General features: G+C 40.7%; 1 protein-coding gene across 1 annotated transcript; it reads left to right on the forward strand.

The window, feature by feature from the left end:
- Positions 1 to 1,156: 1,156 nt before the first annotated feature.
- On the forward strand, positions 1,157 to 9,199 carry LOC109218059 (the record flags this gene model as incomplete). Its single annotated transcript, XM_019382377.1, has 2 exons — positions 1,157 to 1,685; positions 9,040 to 9,199. Coding segments are annotated over exons 1-2 (689 nt in total), but the record flags the coding sequence as incomplete, so codon positions are not given.
- Between the last annotated feature and the right edge of the window lie 12,730 nt (positions 9,200 to 21,929).

A 21,929-nucleotide genomic window follows, 5' to 3' on the forward strand; every position in this document is an offset into this window, starting at 1 on the left:
CCTGTCACAAATCACACCGACTAAAACGATTGAAGAAATCCTCTCAAAATAAAAATCAAACCAAAAAGCTGATAATCAAGTCCCATCAACCTTGTACATTACACCAATGTACAACAAAGCAACCTTATTATCTTCCAACTCTAACAAGCCCTTACCATCCAAACTTACAACTCCTCTTCTGTCAAAGACAAACGAACACCACAATGGCCAGATTTCACCACACCAACTACCAACGCAGGCACAACAGAAATAGGAGAAATGTTTGGATGAGACAACAACCAAGAACACCACACCATGCACCATACCCACCCATGAACCCATCAGAGCCAATAATCTACACAACACCACCATTACCAATGAATCATGCTCCACAGTCATGGCTGGAATACGGACTGACAGGCTTCTCCCTCAACCTGATCTCCAGTTGGAAGGGAGAGACATCACGATTCTTCTGGAAAATCCGAGCTACCATGCTCAAATAGTGACGGAGGGGTTGAGGATAGGGCTGGACAATGTTGCAAATCACCCATGGCTGGCCATGTTCAACAACCAAATGCCTCCCCCACCCCACCCCACCTTGGGATTCACCCATCACCTTGGAGCAGACAACCACGACCAACTCCTACTGCTCCTATAGGGCTGAGCATGCAATTCCCCTTGTTCCAAGAAACCATACCCTTAATTCAAACACACTTCCAGCAATACCAGGCAGCCCACAATGTAAACAACCACAACAATCCAATACCACACACAAACCAAATGCAAACAGAAGCTGCCCAAAACATAGCTACAGTAGCGACACCAAACAGTCCCCATGCACTTGCTCAAGCGCAGACGGAAGAGGGGGAAGACGAGGAAGGATCATCAACAGCAAGACGAGTGGAGTACGGCATGATAAGGGACCCAAAGACGCTGGTGTTCAAGGAAAAAAGAGAAAAAATGATACATCTTACGCTGCCCGCACGACTTGAGGAAATTCTCGATCAATATAAGAATTCTTCAAAGACCCCCGGGAATTGACAAATATGGGACAGTAATAATCCTAACCCTTTACGAGCACCACTGGATGTACCAAGACAATACGGCATGGGGGAGTCAACACCAAGAGACTCCACGGCAGGTACAAGTAGAGACACCCCAAACCCTAAATAGATCGATGAGTGTTATAATCTGGAATTGCAGAGGAGCGGGTAATGAGGAGTTCAGGAGGATTTTTAGATCAATGTTAGACTATAACAGACCATTTCTGGTGGCCCTACTGGAAACAAAGTTAGCGGGACACCAAGCTATAATGGAGGACTTTGGGTTCACAAAAATGACTCAAGTTGCAGCTCAGGGTAACTCAGGTGGAATGGTTATGATGTGGAATGAAGCAGAGGTGACAATAGATCAAGTAGCTAGCACTGAGCAGGAAATCCACGCCATGGTAAAGCTAAATGATTCTCCACACCAATGGCTTTTATCAGTTATTTATGCTAGCTGTTTACTAGAGGAAAAAAGCATCCTATGGAACAACCTAAAAATAGTAGCAAACTCCTTTAAAGGCCCCTGGTTAGTCACGGGGGACTTTAATGAAGTGACAGGGGCAAATGAAAAATTTGGCGGATTACCTGTCAACAATAATAGGGTTTCCAACTTCATAAACTGTATTGACTACTGTGAACTCCTAGACCTAGGGTTTAAAGGTCCGAAGTACACCTGGTCAAATAAATGGAAAAAATCAAAGTTAATACTGGAAAGGTTAGATAGATATATGGCAAACACCAACTGGATTAATATATACCCTGAAGCCCAAGTAACTCACTTAACCAGAATGTACTCGGATCACTGCCCTATAAAACTTGATTTAAAAAGAAGTATGCCCCGTGAAAATAAAGTCTTTAGAATAGAATCAATGTGGCTATCCCACCCCACTTTTAAACCTCTAGTGGAAGCCAATTGGAACGCCAACGACTCTATTCTAACGGCTATTGAAAACTTCACAAAAGAAGTAAAAAACTGGAACATAACTATATTTGGAAATATCTCCCATAAAAAAATGTTACCCTGGCTAGGCTCAATGGGATACAAAGATCACCTAAGTATACTACTAGTCAATTTCTAAGGGACCTGGAATCAACCTTAACAGAAGATCTTAATGGCCTCTTAAAACTAGAAGAGGTATTCTGGAAACTCAAGTCAAGAGTACAATGGCTAAATGAGGGGGACGCAAACACAAAGTTCTTCCACATTACCACAATGCAACGTAGAAGAAATAGACTCCTTAGCCTAAGAGATGAGGGGGGCAATTGGTTCTATGATCAAAAGGAGATTATCCTTTTAATTACTGAATTCTTCCACAATCTCTTTACAACAAGTCATATCTCTTACATAACTAACCAAACACCAATGTCTCACTATACTACTCTTAGTAGTAGGGACCACTCTTCACTGAGCTTAGAACCTGACCTACAGGAAATTAAACAGGCAGTCTTCTCCTTTAAACCTTATAAAGCGCCAGGTCCGGATGGCCTCCACCCTTTCTTCTACCAAAAGTTCTGGAATGAAACAAAAAATGCCCTAATTAGTTTTTGCATAGAGACATTTCGAAATAAATCAATACCGGAGGAAATGAACAAAACCTACATCTGTTTAATTCCAAAATGTAAGAGTCTGGAAATTATAAAATAATTTAGACCTATAAGCCTCTGCAACACTGCTTACAAAATAATTACAAAAATTTTGGTTAATAGAATTAAACCACTACTCTCAAAAGTTATACACCCCATACAAACAAGCTTCCTAAAAGGGAGAAGAGCATCTGATAATGCCATTATTGTGAACGAAGTAGTGTCTTACTTCAAAAGAACCAAAGGGAAGAAAGGGAAAATGTTAATTAAAATAGACCTGGTGAAAACCTTCGAAAAAATAGAATGGTCCTTCGTAAGATTCTCACTGATCTCTTTAAATTTCCCCAAAGATATGATTGATCTAATAATGTCCTGTATTTCGACCACCCAAACTTCAATCCTGATAAACGGGTCTAGCACAGACTTTTTTAGACCAACGAGGGGGATTAGGCAAGGGGACCCCCTATCCCCATACCTTTTCATAATCTGCATGGAAATGCTATCTAGACTTATGCACCATGAAATTGACTGTTGCAGATGGACCCCCATTAAAATGTCTAATAAAGGACCACAGTTGTTTCACCTGTTTTTTGCAGACGACTTAATCTTGATGGCAGAAGCCAATCAAAAAAGCTGTAATTCAATAATAGACACCCTTAATAAATTCTGCAACTATTCGGGACAATCCATTAATTTCCACAAGACTAGAATTATGTTCTCCTAAAATACCTCCTCCAGAAATAAGGAATACATCAGTCAATGTTTATCCATGAAACCCTCAAATGAAGTAGGGAAATACCTAGGATTCCCAATCCTGAACTCAAACCCATCCAAAAAAGATTTCCAACCTATTATTGATAGCCTTAACAGTAGACTACAGTGATGGAAAGTAAATCTCCTGACCACAGCAGGTAGGACTACCCTAATAAAATCCACTCTTGCAGCAATCCCCAATCATGTCATGCAAATCTATAGCCTCCCAAAAGCTACCCTAAAAAATATTGACACCATTCAAAGAATTCCTGTAGGGGAGTACATCTGAAAAGAGAAAATGTCACCTCATTAATTGGAACACAGTAACTAGGGACAAGAAAGAAGGAGGCCTGGGGCTATATAAAGCCAAATGGAAGAACCAATCTTTCAATGCAACTCTGGCATGGAGATTTGCAAGGGAGAAACAATCTCTATGGGTTCAAGTCCTACAAAATAGATATAGCATCAATATGAATTCTTCCAGGTGGAAGGATCTAGAGAAAAAAGGAGGAACCCACATCTGGAAATATATATGTATTGGTAGAGAAATCTGCGAAAAAGGCTTACATTGGGAAGTAGGAAATGGGGAATCCATCAACCTTTGGCATGATGCCTGGATCATAGACTCAGGCCCCCTACGTTCCCTCATACAGGGGCCTCTACCCCTCTATGAAATAAATCTACCCCTCAATGAAATAAATCTACCCCTAAGTTCTATCCTAGTGGAAGGCTCCTTCAACATCAATATCCTCTCCTTCGAATTACCAGAAACCATTCGTAAAAAAATTTTCAGCACTTATGTTAAGCAGAGTGCGCCGGCAGTAGACAAATTTACTTGGGAAGAGGGACCGAATGGATCCTTCTTAACGAAGGCTGCTTACAATATTATCAAAGCCCAGTCAAAAGAAGAAGGAAACTGGACTGACCTTTCTTGGCTATGGAAGCTCGATACCTTAAGCAAAATCAAGTCCTTCTTATGGACAGTTGTCCATAACAGATTAACCACCTCCAAAATGTTGCATAATAGAAAAATCATTAACTCTAGCATTTACAATATTTGCCAAAACGAAGAAGAAGACATGGAACATATGTTCTTTAATTGCCGACACTCAAAACCTATTTGGGATTAATTGGGAAGCTCTTACAAATACCCGGATCAGCCCCGCAATGAGCTCACTATGCATAACTGGTTGAAACCCCTTTGCCATAATAAATCTTCCTTTAATAGATTCTTATCTAAGGCAGATATCCTTCCCTTTACCCTTTGGCATATCTGGATTCACAGAAATAATTTTATCTTTAACAACAATAAATCTCCTCTCTCCTTAAATAACATCGTTAAGAGTGCAACGGAATATAAGTTGTTAACAGAGTCTTTCCAGAGTCCCAACCCCAGGACGACTGTCTACATAAAATGGAAACTACCTGATCGGGGAACTTTTAAATTAAACATAGATGGATCTAGCTTAGGCAACCCTGGGAGTGTCGACATTGGAGGGGTTATCAGAGACTGGGATAGCAACTGGATTATAGGTTTTAACATGTCCATCCCCCATGCTACTAACATATACATGGAAGCCCTCGCCCTTATACAAGGTCTAAAAATAGCAATACAACAAAACATTAGGCGATTAGTGGTTTAAACAGATTGCAGTATCTTAATTAACATGCTTACTAACGATAATGGCGAGTGGAGTGGCTGATGCTATGGCAAAACATGGAAGCAACTTGAACTTTTTTGGAAATCCTATGTTGTACTTCTCCCCGCCCCCTTTTGTTGTTTCTACTTTTGAACTGGACAAGCTAGGAACTTTGTGTCCTAGAAGAGTCCCAATTTGTAATAACTTGTGACGACCCAAAGGGTCATCACTTATTTCCTTACTCATTCTGTGCTTTTGAGGCCTTAAAAACCTCATCTGGGGTTGCCTCAATTTGCGTGCGCAGTCTGGGCGCATAGCCGGAAAGCTTAAATATAAATTTTGTGAGAAAAATGCTAAATTTTGATATTAAATTGAATAAATTTGACTTCGGTCAACATTTTGGGTAAACGGACCCGGACCAGTGATTTGACGGTCCCGGAGGGTCCGTAGGAAAATATGGGACTTGGGCGTATGCCCGGAATCGAATTCCGAGGTCCCACGCCCGAGAAATAAATTTTTGTGTGAAATTGTTTTCTGGAAATAATTATGGAAATTGGAAATGAAATTTGATTAAAAGACTATGGTATCCGGCCCGTATTTTGGTTTCGGCGCCCGATACAAGTCTTATATATGGTTTAAGCACTTTCTGTAAAGTTTGGTTGAAAACGGACGTCGTTTGACGTGTTTCGGACTTAAAATGGAAATTTGATGTTTTATGAAAATTTGGAAGAAATCATGGATTTTGAGGCTTAATTCAATGTATATGATGTTATTTTGGCGATTGGATCGCGCGAGTAAGTCCGTAAGATGTTTTTGAGGTTGTGTGCATGTTTGGTTTGGAGCCCCGAGGGCTCGGGTGGGTTTTGGATAGGTGTCGGAGTGCATTTTCAACCTTGGGAATTTTGCTGCTATAACTGACCTGCAATTGCGAAGCCTGGCTCGCAAATGCGAGCTCGCAATTGCGAAGGTCTGCTCGCAAATGCGAGAATTGCCAGGCCTGAAACCCATCGCAAATGCGAAGTTGAGCCTCGCAAATGCGAAGGCTGGGGTTTCGCAAATGCGACCTTATGGTTCGCAAATGCGAAGTCCCCAATTCTCCTCATAGTTCGCAAATGCGAACAAGTGTTCGCAATTCCCACATTTGGTCGGGGTTCGCAATTGCGAACCCCAGTTCGCAATTCCCATATCTGCAGCCCAGCAATTTTCATACTTAGTCGAATTTTAGGCCATTTTTCACCCCACTTTCAAAATACAACTCCTTAGGCGATTTTTCAAGAACAAGTTTCATCCCAAATCATTTATAAGTCAATTTTTACTTAATTCTTTCACTCATTAACATCATTTAACATGTTTTTCACTTAGAATCAATGATTTTCATGGGTGAAATTGGGGATTTTGGATAGAACCTAGGTTTTTCAAAAATTGGGGATTTCGACCTCAATTTGAGGTCCGATTTCAAAAAAAAATTACATATTTGAGTTCGTGGGGGAATGAGTAACCGGGTTTTGGTTCGAACTTCGGGTTTTGACCACGTGGGCCCGGGGGCGATTTTGGAATTTTTGGGAAAAACTTTGGAAAATTCATTTTTATGCATTCAAATTGATTCATTTAGTGTTTATTAAAGTAATTAAGTGACTTGTGACTAGATTCGAGCGGATTAGAGGTGGAATCACGGGGTAAAGCTATTGTTGAGGCTTGAGTTAAGTTCAAAGCATCGAGGTAAGTGTTTGGTTTAACCCTAGCTTGAGGGATTAGGAGTTGAGTCAGAATTGCTAGTTGTTTGTGTTGAGTACGACGTATGGGCATGGTGACGAGTATCCATGCGTCGGTGTCAAGCATGACCGTGAGTCTTAATTTGATAATTGTGTACCCTTGTTTGATCCTATGAAGGTTGTGATTAAATATTGGTATTAGTTGTGCCAGGAAGAAGTTGAAAAGGATTGGTTATAGCTGACTCTCCCTTGTCGGGATGTTTGACTTGTTGTTATAGTTCCCTTGCCGGGAAGATTATTAATTTGATTGTTCCCTTGCCGGGATTGTATTGTGTATTGTGTTGAAAGTAAAGGGAGCGGGTGGTACGCCTACCACAAGTGATATTGAAATGGGATCGGGTGTTACGCCTACCACAAGTGATATTGAAATGGGAGCGGGTGGTACGCCTACCACAAGTGATATTGAAATGGGAGCGGGTGGTACGCCTACCGCAAGTGATGTTGAAATGGGAGCGGGTGGTACGCCTACCACGAGTGATGTTGAAATGGGAGCGGATGGTACGCCTACCACGAGTGATAGTGAAATGGGAGCGGGTGGTACGCCTACCACGAGATAATGAGAAATGGGATCGGGTTGCACGCCTGCAACAAGATGAGTTGAATATGAGAGTTGTCTTACCTTTTCATTATTGTTAGAAGTTAAACTGTAGATGTACGTACCATTGTTCCTTATATTTTGATTATATCTGTTACCCTGAAGCATGTTCCCTTCCCCAGCTTAAATTATTATTTTCTTGCTATATTTCCGTTGTACTTGTATATATATCTGCACAGGTTTATCTGGAGTCTGGTCCTAGCCTCGTCACTACCTCGCCGGGGTTAGGCCAGACACTTACCAGCACATGGGGTCGGTTGTGCTGATACTACACTCTGTGCTATTTTGCACAGATCTAGGTTTCGAGCAGCAGCAGCCGTAGTGTGGGAGCAGGCTTCATTTCAGCGAGACCCGAGGTAGCCTTGCAGGCGTCCGCAGGCCCGGCGTCTCCTCTATGCTTTATTTTTATCTGTTATCTCATTGTAATCGAGACAAACAGCTTATGTTCTCTTTTAGACGTTTGTATGTAGTATTCTTAGTAGTTCGTGAGTACAGTGACACCAGTCTTGGGTAGAGGATTTTGTTGAACTTTCCGCATTGCTATTCAGTTTTATAAAATGTTAAGACTTCCGCTTATTGTTGAATTTCGTTGTTTTTGTATTATTATCGTAAATTGTTAAAAAAGAATTAGATTATTAACGGATAAGTTATTAATTTGGCTTGCCTAGCTTTCATTAGTAGGCGCCATCACGACTCACGAGGGTGAGAAATCCGGGTCGTGACATAACTCTTAAACAAGGCGGAATAAATATCTTCATTACCAAAAAAAAGAAGAAGAATAACTCTCCCCTGAAATAATTTAAGAGCAAAGAAACTATACGATGCTAATTAAAAGTATAGTTTACGTACAACTTATAGGCTAATCAATATCGGTCATCTCTGTAACACAAATCATCAAGATCTTGTGTTTGATTGATGGGCCTTGAAATTTGGCCTTGAATATTTTTAATTAAAGCAGAAAGAATTCCATTATAGGCCGAATACCAATCGAAAAAGCAAAAAACAAAATGGGTTCAATTATGGACGAATTCAATTCTTCAGATGTTTTATAAAATTTTCAAGGTGTGCTATCTGTGGGAGTATTTTAAAAATTCTAAATAGCCATGTGTTCTTTTAATTTTATAAGTGGTCATAAATATCTACCATGTGGTCTTTTGCATGAAGATATATGGCAAATGGCAAAGCCATAAACAAGTGGTAGAAGAGACATAACACTTGTCTCTTTGCATGGAATGTTTTTGACAAGTAGATGAACACTTGTCATCTTCTTACACAATTCTACAACTATAAATACCCACTTCCTATACCATCCGAAAATACCAACAAATACTTTGCTCTCTCATGATTGCTAATGATTAGTAATCATCACTACAAGCCTTCTCTTTTTTCAATTACGTGTAGCCTTTTGTGTGTTCCAATTTCTTTTATAACCTGTGTTTATTTCCTCATTCCAAACTTGCTGGATTTATTATTAATATTTTGCTGATTCCTGTATCCTCTAAATAACTAGAGATGAGCTTGTTTAATCCTGGGGAAACATTTCACATTGCTGAAATAGTTTCTTAGGACAGTGCTTAGCACGACTCAAGTCAATTCACGTATTTCCGGTCACAAATATTATTGCAGTATTATTGTTGTTATTTTTCCGTGTAATATCCCTACAATCTAAGAAACTACGGCAAGTAATACTACTGCGGAAATTTTTGATGGTGCTACCAATTTTGGTGTTGTCTCTGCTGCTACTGTTCCAGCTGTCCTGCCAGATATTCATGGTGTTGCAAATGTATTATTGCATCCACAACTTTGGCAGACACTAATGTCAAAATACAGGTATGTAGATAGACATGATTACATATCTAATGCTAATATTAAAACCTTCAAGAAAAATGCACCTTAATGCAAGAGAAGAGCTGGGATAAATGACAATCTCACTCAGTCAAAATTGAATTTTACTAAAGCGGATAATATAATTGTTGCGGTTATTTCCCAAATAAATAATGTGGCCAATGTGAGAGATTGGGTGATAGACTCTGGTGCTACTAGGCACATATGTGCAAACAAAAATGAATTTTTATCTTACACCCAAGTTGAGGAAGGAGAAGAACTATTTATCTTGGTGACTCAAGAGCAACTCGTGTTCTTGGGAAATGAAAAATTCTTCTCAAACTCACATCTGGTAAAACTCTAGCATTGAGTGATGTATTGCATGTTCCTAATATCCAAACCAATTTGGTTTCTGTGGGGTTATTAGGAAAAGTTGGAGTGAAGGTTTCATTTGAAAATAATGAGGTCGTATTGACCAAAAATGATATTTTTGTAGGTAATGGATATTGTAACCATGGTTTATTTGTGCTTAATATTTCCGATACTAACAATAAAAATGCATCTTCTTCTGCTTATATGGCTGAGTCAATTTCTTTGTGGCATGCTAGACTAGGACATGTTAATGTCGCGTATATAAAGAAAATGCAGTCGCTAGGATTAATATCTAGTTTGGACTCAAATATTATTAACAAGTGTGAAATATGTGCTGAAGCTAAAAGTACTAGAAAGACTTGTTTTTCCTTAAATAGAGAAACTGAATTGTTATCCTTGATTCACACTGATTTAGGCGATTTAAAGCAGACTATGACTAGAGGTAGTAAAAGATATTATGTGACTTTTATTGATGATTTTTCTAGATATACTAAGTTGTATTTGCTTAGAAATAAAGATGATGCATTTAATGCTTTTATTTCTTATAAAACTGAGGTTGAAAATCAACTTAGTAGAAAAATCAAGAGAATTAGATCTGATAGAGGTGGAGAATATTTATCTTTAAATGATTTTTGTGAAAAAAATGGAATCATTCATGAAGTAACTCCGCCTTATTCACCTGAGTCAAATGGAGTAGCTGAAAGGAAAAATAGAACATTGAAAGAGATGATGAACTCTATGTTAGTTAGTTCTAATGCACCTGATAATTTGTTGGGTGAAGCTCTTTTATTTGCATGTCACTTACAAAATAGAATACCACATAGAAGAACTGGCAAAACTCTGTATGAATTGTGGAAGGGTTATAAACCTAATTTGAAATATTTAAAAGTGTGGGGGTGCCTTGCTAAAGTTCTGTTGTCCGAACCTAAAAAGAGAAAAATAGGTTCTAAAACTGCTGATTGCATGCTTGTTGGATACGCTGAACATAGTGCTGCATATAGATTCCTTGTTTTGAAAAGTGATGTGCTTGATTGCAATACTATAATTGAAACAAAGAATGCTTAGTTCTTTGAATGTATTTATCCACTGTCTGATAAAATTTCTCATACACCTGTTGAAACAAATAGAGAAATTACCTCTAATGAGGAACTGAGAAAGAGCAAAAGGCCTAGGAAAGAATATTTTTCCTATGGAAATGATTTTCAAACTTTTCTTGTCGATAATGAACCATCAAATTATTTTTAAGCTATATCTTCTTCAGAAGCTAATTATTGGAAAGAGGCAATAAAAGTCGAAATTGATTCTATTATGAAAAATAATACATGGATTTTAACTGATTTACCTCCTGGTGCAAAACCTATTGGTTGTAAATGGATTTTCAAAAGAAAATTCAATCCTGATGGATCCTTAGATAAATATAAAGCTCAGTTAGTAGCAAAAGGATTTTCTCAAAAACAAAATATAGATTATTTTGATACATTTGCACCAGTGACTAGAATTTCTTCTATTCGAGTTTTAATCGCCTTAGCTTCAATCCGTAAGCTTTTTATCCACCAAATGGATGTGAAAACTGCTTTTTCTAAATGGTGATTTAGAAGAAGAGATTTATATGGTTCAACCTGAAGGCTGTGTCATTCTTGGTCAAGAAAATAAAGTTCGTAAATTAATTAAATCTCTTTATGGCCTTAAACAAGCTCCTAAGCAGTGGTATGAGAAATTTGAACAAGTCTTACCGAGAGACGGTTTTTCTTCAGTTGAGGTGGATAAATGTGTTTATAAAGTGTTAGACAATGATTATGTGATAAAATGCCTATATGTTGATGACATGCTTATATTTGGTAAAAGTTTAAATATTGTGCAAAGTACTAAATTATTTTTGTCTTCTAATTTTGATATGAAAGATTTGGGTGAAGTAAATATGATATTGGAAGTTAAAGTTATAAGGAGTGAAGATGGCATAATGTTGTCACAAGAACATTATGTTGAGAGACTTCTTAAGAAGTTTGAATATTTTAATGTCACACCAGTGAGCACTCCTTTTGATGCTAACTCTCAGTTGAAAAAGAATAATGGTGATCCAGTTGCTCAGTCTAAATATGCTCAGTTTATTGGGAGTTTGATGCATTTAATGAATTTTACAAGGCCTGGTATAGCCTATGCAGTGTGTAGACTGAGTAGATATACGCATAATCCCAACAGAGAGCATTGGTCTGCATTAGATAGACTAATGAAATATTTGAGAGGAACCATGAATTATGGTATCTTATATAGTGGATTTCCTTCTACTTTAGAAGGGTACAGTGATGTAAACTGGATCTCTAATTCAGATGAGACAAAATCCACTCGTGGTTATGTATTCACCCTTGGTGGTGGTGCAATATCGTGGAAATCAGCTAAACAAACGATCATTGCTAGATCGACTATGGAATCAGAGTTTGTAGCTCAGGAGTTAGCTGGTTCTGAGGCTGAGTGGCTAAGAAACTTCTTAGCTAATATCCCTTTAATAAAGGACGTATTGCCTCCTGTGTCTATGCATTGTTATTGTCAAGCTGGAATAGCTATTGCAAAGAATAAATCTTATAATTGTAAAAGCAGACACATGAAATTGAGACATGATGTCATAAAACAGCTGTTGAGAGATGGAATAATTTTCATTGATTATGTGAAGTCAGAGATAAATTTGGCCGATCCTCTGACTAAACCCGTGGGAAGAAAATTAATTCTTCAAACCTCAAAAGAGATGGGGTTAAGGCCGACATGTTGTCAATAGAGATGGTAACCCAACCTATGTGATTGGAGATCCCATGAAGTAGGTTCATATGAGTAATAACAAGTCAATATTGGCACTGATGCACTAAAAGAGAGTGCTTGACTGCTACTAATTGAGAGGCTGAGTTATAACTCTTAATGAAATTCATAGTCCTTATGGATGGTGTATTTAAAAGCAGTATACACTTGATGAATTCACCTATATGAGAGTGGAGTGGGCCGCTCCTATGAGATTTTGGCCTAGTCTCTAAAGCTCTCATAAATAACCAGGCACGCGCATGGCCTATTGGGCGCAAAACCGCGTTGAACAGCAAAATTACCGGGGGTCAAAATATGATTGATAAAAACTCTGACTTACAATAAGAATTATTAGTTCAAAGAAATATAACATTTCACCAGTAATTCTGTGAGTTAAATTTTATTGGTCTAAGATTGGTTCATAATCCAGAAGACACCAAACCTATTACATTTGGACCATGCAAATCCAGCAAGTCTATTCTTCCATTCCTTTATCCTTCTCCTATAAATTTTGAAAATATGTGGGGATTGTGGGAGTATTTTAAAAATTCTAAATAGCCATGTGTTCTTTTAATTTTACAAGTGGTCATGAATATCTACCATGTGGCCTTTGCATGAAGATATATGGCCAAATGGCAAAGCCATAAACAAGTGGTAGAGGAGACATAACACTTGTCTCTTTGCATGGAATGTTTTTGACAAGTAGATGAACACTTGTCATCTTCTTACATAATTCTACAACTATAAATACCCACTTCCTATACCATCCAAAAATACCAATAAATACTTTGCTCTCTCATGATTGCTAATGATTAGTAATCATCACTACAAGCCTTCTCTTTTTTCAATTACGTGTAGCCTTTTGTGTGTTCCAATTTCTTTTATAACCTGTGTTTATTTCCTCATTCCAAACTTGTTGGATTTATTATTAATATTTTGCTGATTCCTGTATCCTCTAAATAATTAGAGATGGGCTTGTTTAATCCTGGGAAAATATTTCACATTGCTGAAATAGTTTCTTAGGACAGTGCCCAGCACGACTCAAGTAAATTCACGTATTTCCGGTCACAAATATTATTGCAGTATTGTGACGACCCAAAGGGTCATCACCTGTATTCCTACTCCCTTTGTACTTCTGAGGCCGTGAAAACCTCATTTGGGGTTGCCTCGGGTTGTGTGCGCAGTCCGGGCGCGTAGCCGAAAAAGTTTAAATGTGGAATTGTGAGAAAAATAATAAATTTGATGTTTTAAATTGATTGAGTTTGACTTTGGTCAACGTTTTGGGCAAAAGGACCCGGACTCGTGATTCGACAGTCCTGGAGGGTCCGCAGGAAATTTTGGGACTTAGGTGTGTGCTCGGGATCAAATTCCGAGGTCCCAAGTCCGAGAAATGAATTGTTGTGTGAAATTGTTTTCTGAAAATAATTAAAGAATTTGAAAGTGTTATTTGATCAAAAGACTGTGGTATCGGGCTCGTATTTTGGTTCCGACGCCCGGTACAAGTCTTATATACGGCTTAAGTAATTTCTGTAAAGTTTGGTTGAATTTGGACGTCGTTTGACGTGTTTTGGACTAAAAACTCTAAACTTGATGTTTTATGAAAAATTGGAAGGATATCCTGGGTCTTGAGGCCTAATTTGATGATTATGATGTTGTTTGGGCGATTTGATCGCACGGATGAGTCCGTAGGATGTTTTTGAGCTTATATGTATGTTCGGTTTGGAGCCCCGAGGCCTCGGATGAGTTTTGAGTAGGTCCCGGGAGGTCTTAGGCTATAAAAATAGCAGATGGTTGCAGGTTCAGGGGTTGCAGGCCCCCAGCGCGGCCGCGGTCATTTCCGCGCTGGAAGCCGCGCGGCCGCGGTGCATCTCTGCGCGGTCCACGTGGCTAGGTTCAGAGGGCCAGTGAAGTCTAGGTCGACCAGCGCGGTTGCGCACCAAATCAGTGCGGTCCGCGCTGGGAGATTCAGAGAGTGGGTCTTGGGTCCATTCAACCAGCGGCCGCACACCAAATCAGTGCGGTCCGCGCACCAAATCAGTGCGGTCCCCGCTGGGTAGGTTCAGAGAGTCATTTTTCTTCCCTTCCTCGGAGCGGCCGCGGTGCATTTTTGTGCGGTCCGCGCCAGTCTTCAGCACAGTATATAAAGTCGGGATTTTCAGTCATTTTTCACTTTTTCAAAACCCAAAACATAAGAGGCGATTTTCCAAACGATTCTACTTCTTCAAAACGATTGGTAAGTGATTTCTAACTCATTTTCTTTACTCCTTAACATCCTTAAACATAATTTCAACATCAAAACAAAGATTTTAATGGGGAAATTGGAAATTTAGGGTAGAACCTAGGTTTTCTAAATTGGGGGTTTTCAACCTCAATTCGGGGTTCGATTCCAAATAACTTACATATTTGAGTTCATGGGGGAATGGGTAAACGGGTTTTGGTTCGAACCTCGGGTTTTGACCATGTGGGCCCGGGGGCATTTTTGACCTTTTGGGTAAATTGATGAAAAAACTATAATTAGTCATTGGGTTTGATTTGTTTAGCATATATTGATATCATGAAGTCCTTATTGCATAGATTTGGTCGAGTTGGAGCCGAATTAGAGAGGGAAAGCGGTTGTGGAGGATTGTATCGGCCGTGGAAGTTGAGGTAAGTGTTTGGTTTAACCCTAACTTGAGGGAATAGGAGTCGAGTCTTGTTTGCTAATTGCTAAATGATCGAGTACGATGTATAGGCATGGTGACGAGTTCCTATACATTGGGGTCTAGCATGACCGTGAGTCCTTATATGTGAGTTGTTTGGATATTGTTATGCCTTCCATGTCATTGATGGCTTCTATACGTGGTAAACACATTGTGAAAGATATTGTGATTGCAGAACTTCGTGGAGCATTGGCTCGGTCTGAAATACAAATGGTGAGAGCATGTGAAATGAGAAATGCCTTAGAGCTTGACACGAGTGCTAATGAGAGTTAGGATATGAAAATGAAAGAAAAAGAGAAATAACGATCTACTCTTGTATGGTTGTTATTGGTTGTTTGTGTACCCTTGTTGGGATTTCTTTCCAAATACTTGTTTACTCCCTTGCCCTTTATTTGCGACTGTTGCTTGGGCAAGGTTGAGAGGTATACATTACGGATCGGGTTGCACACCGCAACAGTGATAATTGTGGATCGGGTTGCACGCCGCAACAGTGATAATTGTGGATCGGGTTGCACGCTGCAACAGTGATAATTGTGGATCGGGTTGCACGCCGCAACAGTGATAATTGTGGATCGGGTTGCACGCTGCAACAGTGATAATTGTGGATCGGGTTGCACGCCGCAACAGTTATTGATGCAAATGTGTTTAGTGTTNAACAATCAAGAACAACAAGTTGGGGTAAATCAAGGTAATAACCAAGGCAATTGGAAACGCGAACAACAACAATTGGAACAACAACAATAGCAATCAAGGAGGGTGGATAATGGTGGTAGGGGCAAGACTTTCAAAGGCCCCCCATGTTCCAACAAACAAACAATCCACCCCCCTTTCAGTCACAAGGGCCTAGTTCTTCTGGAAGTGATATGGGACGGATAGAAATGATGTTCGAGCAGATGATGAAAAAGAACCAAGATTCTGACGCACAATTGGCTTCGCATAACACATCTATCCGGAACCTAGAGGTGCAAATAGGGCAAATCTCTCAAGCCTTAAATACCCGACCAAAAGGTGCGCTACCAAGTGATACGGTAGTGAACCCGAAGGGGGGTAACAATCATGTGATGGCGGTTACAACTAGGAGTGGAAGAGGCGGTGATGTGCATGCCTCGGTTGAGAATCAAGTTGTGAATGATGAAATTGAGTTGCATGATGATGATGCACCTTTGAATATTGACAATGTGGTTGAACCAATAGTGACAAATGATGTGCGGATTGATATTGATGATGAGGCCGGGGTAGAGACTCAAGATACCGTGAACCCGTCTAGGGAACACATTATTGATATACCCGAGCCGGCGGTGCCCAAGGCCAAGGCACCCTTGCCTAGACCACCTCCACCATATCCTCAGCGGTTAGCAAAGCAAAAGAACGACAATCAGTTCAAGAAATTCATAGACATGATGAAGAGCCTCACAATCAATGTTCCTTTAGTGGAGGCACTTGAACAAATGCCTGGGTACGCAAAATTTATGAAGGATTTAGTCACCAAGAAGCGTTCTATGGAGTGTGAAACAATAAAGATGACGCACCAAGTTAGTGCGATTGTGCATTCTATGGCCCCGAAACTAGAAGACCCTGGAGCTTTCACTATTCCTTGCACTATCGGAAGTGCGGACTTTGCTAAGGCCCTATGTGACTTGGGAGCTAGCATTAATCTGATGCCGTACTCAGTCTTCAAGACTTCGGGAATTGGGCAACCTAGGCCAACCTCCATGAGACTTCAAATGGCGGACCGGTCGATGAAGAGGCCTTTAGGTATGATCGACGATGTGCTTGTCCGGGTGGACAAATTTATATTGCCGGCCAACTTTGTCATATTGGATTGCGAAGTGGATTTCGAAGTGCCTATTATTCTTGGAAGACCTTTCCTAGCTACGGGGAAGGCATTGGTTGATGTGGAAGTAGGGGAGTTAACATTCCGTGTGGGTGAGAGAAGGTGGTATTTCATGTGTGCAAGTCAATGAGGCAACCCAATAGTACGGAGGTGTGTTCATTTGTGGACATTGTCACGGCCGTGATAGTGGATGACACAAGTGCTTTGATTAAAGTTGAAGATCCTCTTAAAGCCGTGCTTCTTAACATGGATGCCAATGATGATGCCGGTAGAGTGGAGTGCGTGAATGCATTGCATGGAATGGGTTCATATTCATATGAGCCTAGGAAACTATCTTTGGATCTTGAAAATCGCAAAACTCCGCCAACCAAGCCATCAATTGAGGAGCCACCGGTGTTGGAGTTGAAACCACTTCCTCCACACCTCAGGTATGAATTCTTGGGCTCTAATTCTACTCTTCTAGTTATTCTTTCTTCTTGCCTTACTAACTTAAAGGTTGAGGCCACTGTGGAGGTGCTCTAAAAGCGAAAAGGGCAATAGGATGGACTTTGGCAGACATCAGGGGAATAAGCCCCGCATTTTGCATGCATAAGATCATTTTGGAGGAGGATGCACGGCCATCTCTTGAACATCAAAGGAGACTCAATGAGGTGATGCAAGAGGTGGTAAAGAACTTGACGCCGGTGTGGTCTACCCGATCTCGGACAGTTCATGGACCTCTCCGGTCCAATGTGTGCCAAAGAAGGGTGGAATGACGGTAGTGACCAATGCCAACAATGAGTTGATTCCTACTCGGACAGTTACGGGTTGGAGAGTGTGTATGGACTATAGAAAGTTGAACAAGGTGACAAGAAAAGATCATTTCCCACTACCATTCTTGGACCAAATGCTTGATCGTCTTGCGGGCCGGGCCTTTTATTGTTTTCTAGATGGCTACTCGGGGTATAATCAAATTCTCATTGCCCCAGAGGATCAGGAGAAGACAACCTTTACATGTCCTTATGGCACGTTCGCGTTCTCGAGAATGCCATTCGGATTATGTAATGCCCCAGCGACTTTCAAAGATGCATGATGGAAATCTTCACCAACATGGTGGAGGATATCTTAGAGGTATTCATGGATGACTTCAGTGTGGTGGGAGATTCATTTGAAGAATGTTTGGTAAACTTGGATAGGGTTTTGGCAAGATGTGAAGAAACCAACCTTGTGCTCAACTAGGAGAAATGCCACTTTATGGTGCAAGAGGGAATTGTATTGGGCCACAAAATCTCAAGGCAAGGAATTGAAGTTGATAAGGCAAAAATAGAGGTTATCTCAAGACTCCCTCCCCCTACCTCTGTCAAAAGGGTGAGGAGTTTTCTTGGTCATGCCGGTTTCTACCGGCGGTTCATTAAAGATTTTTTCAAAATTGTGAACCCGCTTTGCAAGTTGTTAGAGAAGGATGTCAAGTTTATTTTTGATGAGAAATGCATGGGGTCTTTTGAGTTACTGAAACACAAGTTGACAACAACCCCTATAATCACTGCTCCTAATTGGGACTTGCCTTTTGAACTTATGGGTGATGCGAGTGATGTAGCGGTTGGGGCGGTGCTAGGCCAAAGAATCAACAAAATGTTCCATCCTGTATATTATGCTAGCAGGACTATGAATGAGGCCCAGAGAAACTACTCAGTGACAGAAAAGGAGCTATTGGCTATTGTATTCGCGATGGAGAAATTTAGACCTTACCTTATGGGGGCAAAGGTGGTCATACACATGGACCATGCAGCCCTTCGGTATTTGATGACTAAGAAGGATTCGAAAGCAAGATTGATGAGATGGGTGCTACTCCTTCAGGAATTTGATTTAGAGATTGTGGATAGAAAGGGAAGCGAGAATAAAGTTGCCGACCATTTGTCCCGATTAGATGAAGATGGGAGACCAAGTGATGGTATTGAGATCAATGATAGGTTCCCTGACGAGCAGCTTCTTTCCGTTTCTATGTGTGAGATGCCATGGTTCGCGGGCATCGCCAACTTCATTGTGACTGGTAACATCTCGTGCGAGCTCTCTTCCAACCACAAGAAGAAACTCAAGCGGGATAGTTTGGATTTTTATTGGGATGATCCGTATTTGTTTAAAATTTGCACGGATGGAGTGATAAGGAGATGTGTGCCGGAAAGTGAACAAATAAGCATATTGGAGGCTTGTCACTCCTCTCCCTATGGTGGTCATCACGGGGGGGGGGGGGGGGGGGGAGGACAACTTCAAAAGTTTTGAGTTGTGGTTTCTATTGGCCCACGTTGTTCAAGGATGCTAGTGACTTAGTGAAGAGTTGTGATGCATGTCAGAGAGCCGGCGGTATTTCCAAGAAGGATGAGATGCCCCTCAATACAATTCTTGAGGTGGATATTTTTGATGTTTGGGGCATCGATTTCATCCAGGCCCTAAATATGTGGAACGATCAAATCTCTTACCGCCAAACTGAGAGGGCGCACTAGCCGATGGCTGGGCAGGATACCTCAGGTATTGTGGTCTCTGGCTACCTCGAAACTCACTAGAAGGACTCGAAGACCTCGCTCTCTTATTCTGGGCCCTATCATGCTCACGATCGGCCCTCTGCTTCTACGGGTCCGTTCGTGAGCTCCTGTGGTAATACTTACATTCTCGTGGCGGTGGACTATGTTTCAAAATGGGTGGAAGCCATGGCTCTTACCAACAATGAAGCCCGAAGTGTTGTAGCATTTTTGAAGAAGAGTATCTTTACGAGATTTGGTACTCCCCGGGCCATTATTAGTGATGGGGGGTCCCATTTTTGCAACAAGGCTTTTGATTCATTGCTTGCTAAGTATGGAGTTAATCACAAAGTAAGCACCCCCTATCATCCACAAGCTAGTGGACAAGTGGAAGTCTCAAATCGGGAGATCAAGAGTATTCTGTCCAAAACGGTAAATGCTAATAGGACTGATTGGTCGAAGAAATTGGATGATGCTCTTTGGGCTTATCGGACGGCTTACAAGACTCCAATTGGTATGTCTCCGTATCGGTTGGTGTTTGGTAAAGCTTGCCATCTTCCAGTGGAACTTGAAACACAAGGCTATGTGGGCATTGAGGAAGTTGAACTTGGAATGTGATGTTGCAGCAAATCTCCGAGTGGAGCAATTGAATGATCTTGATGAGTTTAGATTTCATGCTTACTCCAGCTCGTCTTTGTACAAGGACAAGATGAAGTACCTCCATGACAAGTATGCTCGAGGTAAAGAGTTCAAGGTGGGTGACATGGTTCTTCTCTTCAACTCCCGGTTGAGGTTATTCCCGGGAAAGCTCAAGTCTAGGTGGAGTGGTCCATTTGAAGTTGTTGGGGTGACCCCATTTGGTGCTATTGATCTAAAGAACAAAAGTGGTGAAGTTTTCCGAGTCAATGGGCATCGTGTGAAGCATTACTTGGGGAAGATTGATGACAGCCACGTGGTGGCGCTCCTTCATTTGAGGTGATATTGTGGTAAAATGCGTCGTGCCGCGATGTTAAATCAGGCGCTTCTTGGGAGGCAACCCATATCTTTTTCTTTCTTTTTACTTTTCCGTTGTAGATTAGGATTTTTCAACTCATGGTTTGTGAGATGTTGCAGGGTTGAGGTTGGACCAGTGCAGGGCAAAAGTAGCAAAAATCATAAGGTCTCTGAAGTTTGCCTACGCGGCCGCGCACCAAAACAGTGCGGTCCGTGCAGGCTGGTGCAATGGAAGTTGAGTCTGTGAAGTTCTCTGCGCGGTCCGCGTGACATTTTAACACGGTTTATGCCCATACTTGCCTATGCCTTATGTATGAATTGTCATGAAATAGACTCAGAATGCTTATAAAGTGCGCTTGATTGCAGGTTTGAGCGACAAGATGACGAAAGTCAAGAACCAGCTCGAAACGGAGTGAAACCTGCTCAAGTATCAAAAATCATTGAAGTAGGGACAAGAGGACCTAGCGCGGACCGCACTGATTTGCTGCGCGGCCGCGCTAGGAGATTCAGAGAGCACCCATTTCAGGAGTCTCCAAGCGCGGTCAGCGCTCATTTCTACGCCGCTACCCATTTAGATGCATGAAATTGACATTTAAACCAATAGGATGTCCTGACATTTATTCATAAAATGGGTTTATTCATCCTGACATCCTAAAATATAAACAATAAATGAAATTGACTTATTCAGGATTGCATGAAATTGCTTCTCTAAAAGGGTTTAAATGTGTGAGCATGTGATTTTTGCCTCGCATGAATTACTCCTACAGATTTCTTAGATTTAGGATTTTTTATTTTTATTGTTTAATTTGTAGGAATTAATTGCATAATTTTCGTGTTTATTTGCAGTTTTAATTTAACACAAATTCATAAAAAATACAAAAATTCGCATTGCATTTACATTTAGGATTTAATCTTATACATTTTAGATTAATTAGTAATTAGGATTTCACAAAAAATATAAAAATCACAAAAAATGAGTTATTTTTGCTTTGTTTAAATTCTTAGCTTTGATTTTGGTTAGATTTCCTTCAAATTTGATATTTAATTAATTGTGCCAATTATTAAATAGATTGGGTAGGTTAATTTAATGTTTAGAATTAATTTAGACTTTTGAGATTTAATTTGAAAAGGGAAAGAAAACAAAATCAAAAGAAAATTGAGTCACCTTAATAAAAGACTCAAATTTGGGCCAAATTCACCCCAAGTCCAATATCAATCCGTTGGCCCAAGTTTTAGTCCTCAAACCCGCCCCCAGTTCCAGCCCAGTCCACCCCCAACCCGGTCCAGACCCCGTCCCCTTCAAAACGACGGCGTTTTGTTAAAATTAATCCTGACCGTCGAGGATCTTTGATCCAACGGCTGGGAAGTGGGTTAATTTTAATATTTTAGTGTCCGAACCAGCCCCCCCTACCCCTCATTCACCATCTCAGACCACCCCTGTAACGCCGGCCAATACCCCATCGTGTCTCCGCCTTCCCCCACCGTCCGCCGCCGGCCGGAAATCGTCGCCGGCGGCGGCGATGCTCCGATCAACCCAAAATTACACCCCAGACTCC

This window comes from Nicotiana attenuata, unplaced genomic scaffold, assembly GCF_001879085.1.
Source record: "Nicotiana attenuata strain UT unplaced genomic scaffold, NIATTr2, whole genome shotgun sequence".
Taxonomy (NCBI): domain Eukaryota; kingdom Viridiplantae; phylum Streptophyta; class Magnoliopsida; order Solanales; family Solanaceae; genus Nicotiana; species Nicotiana attenuata.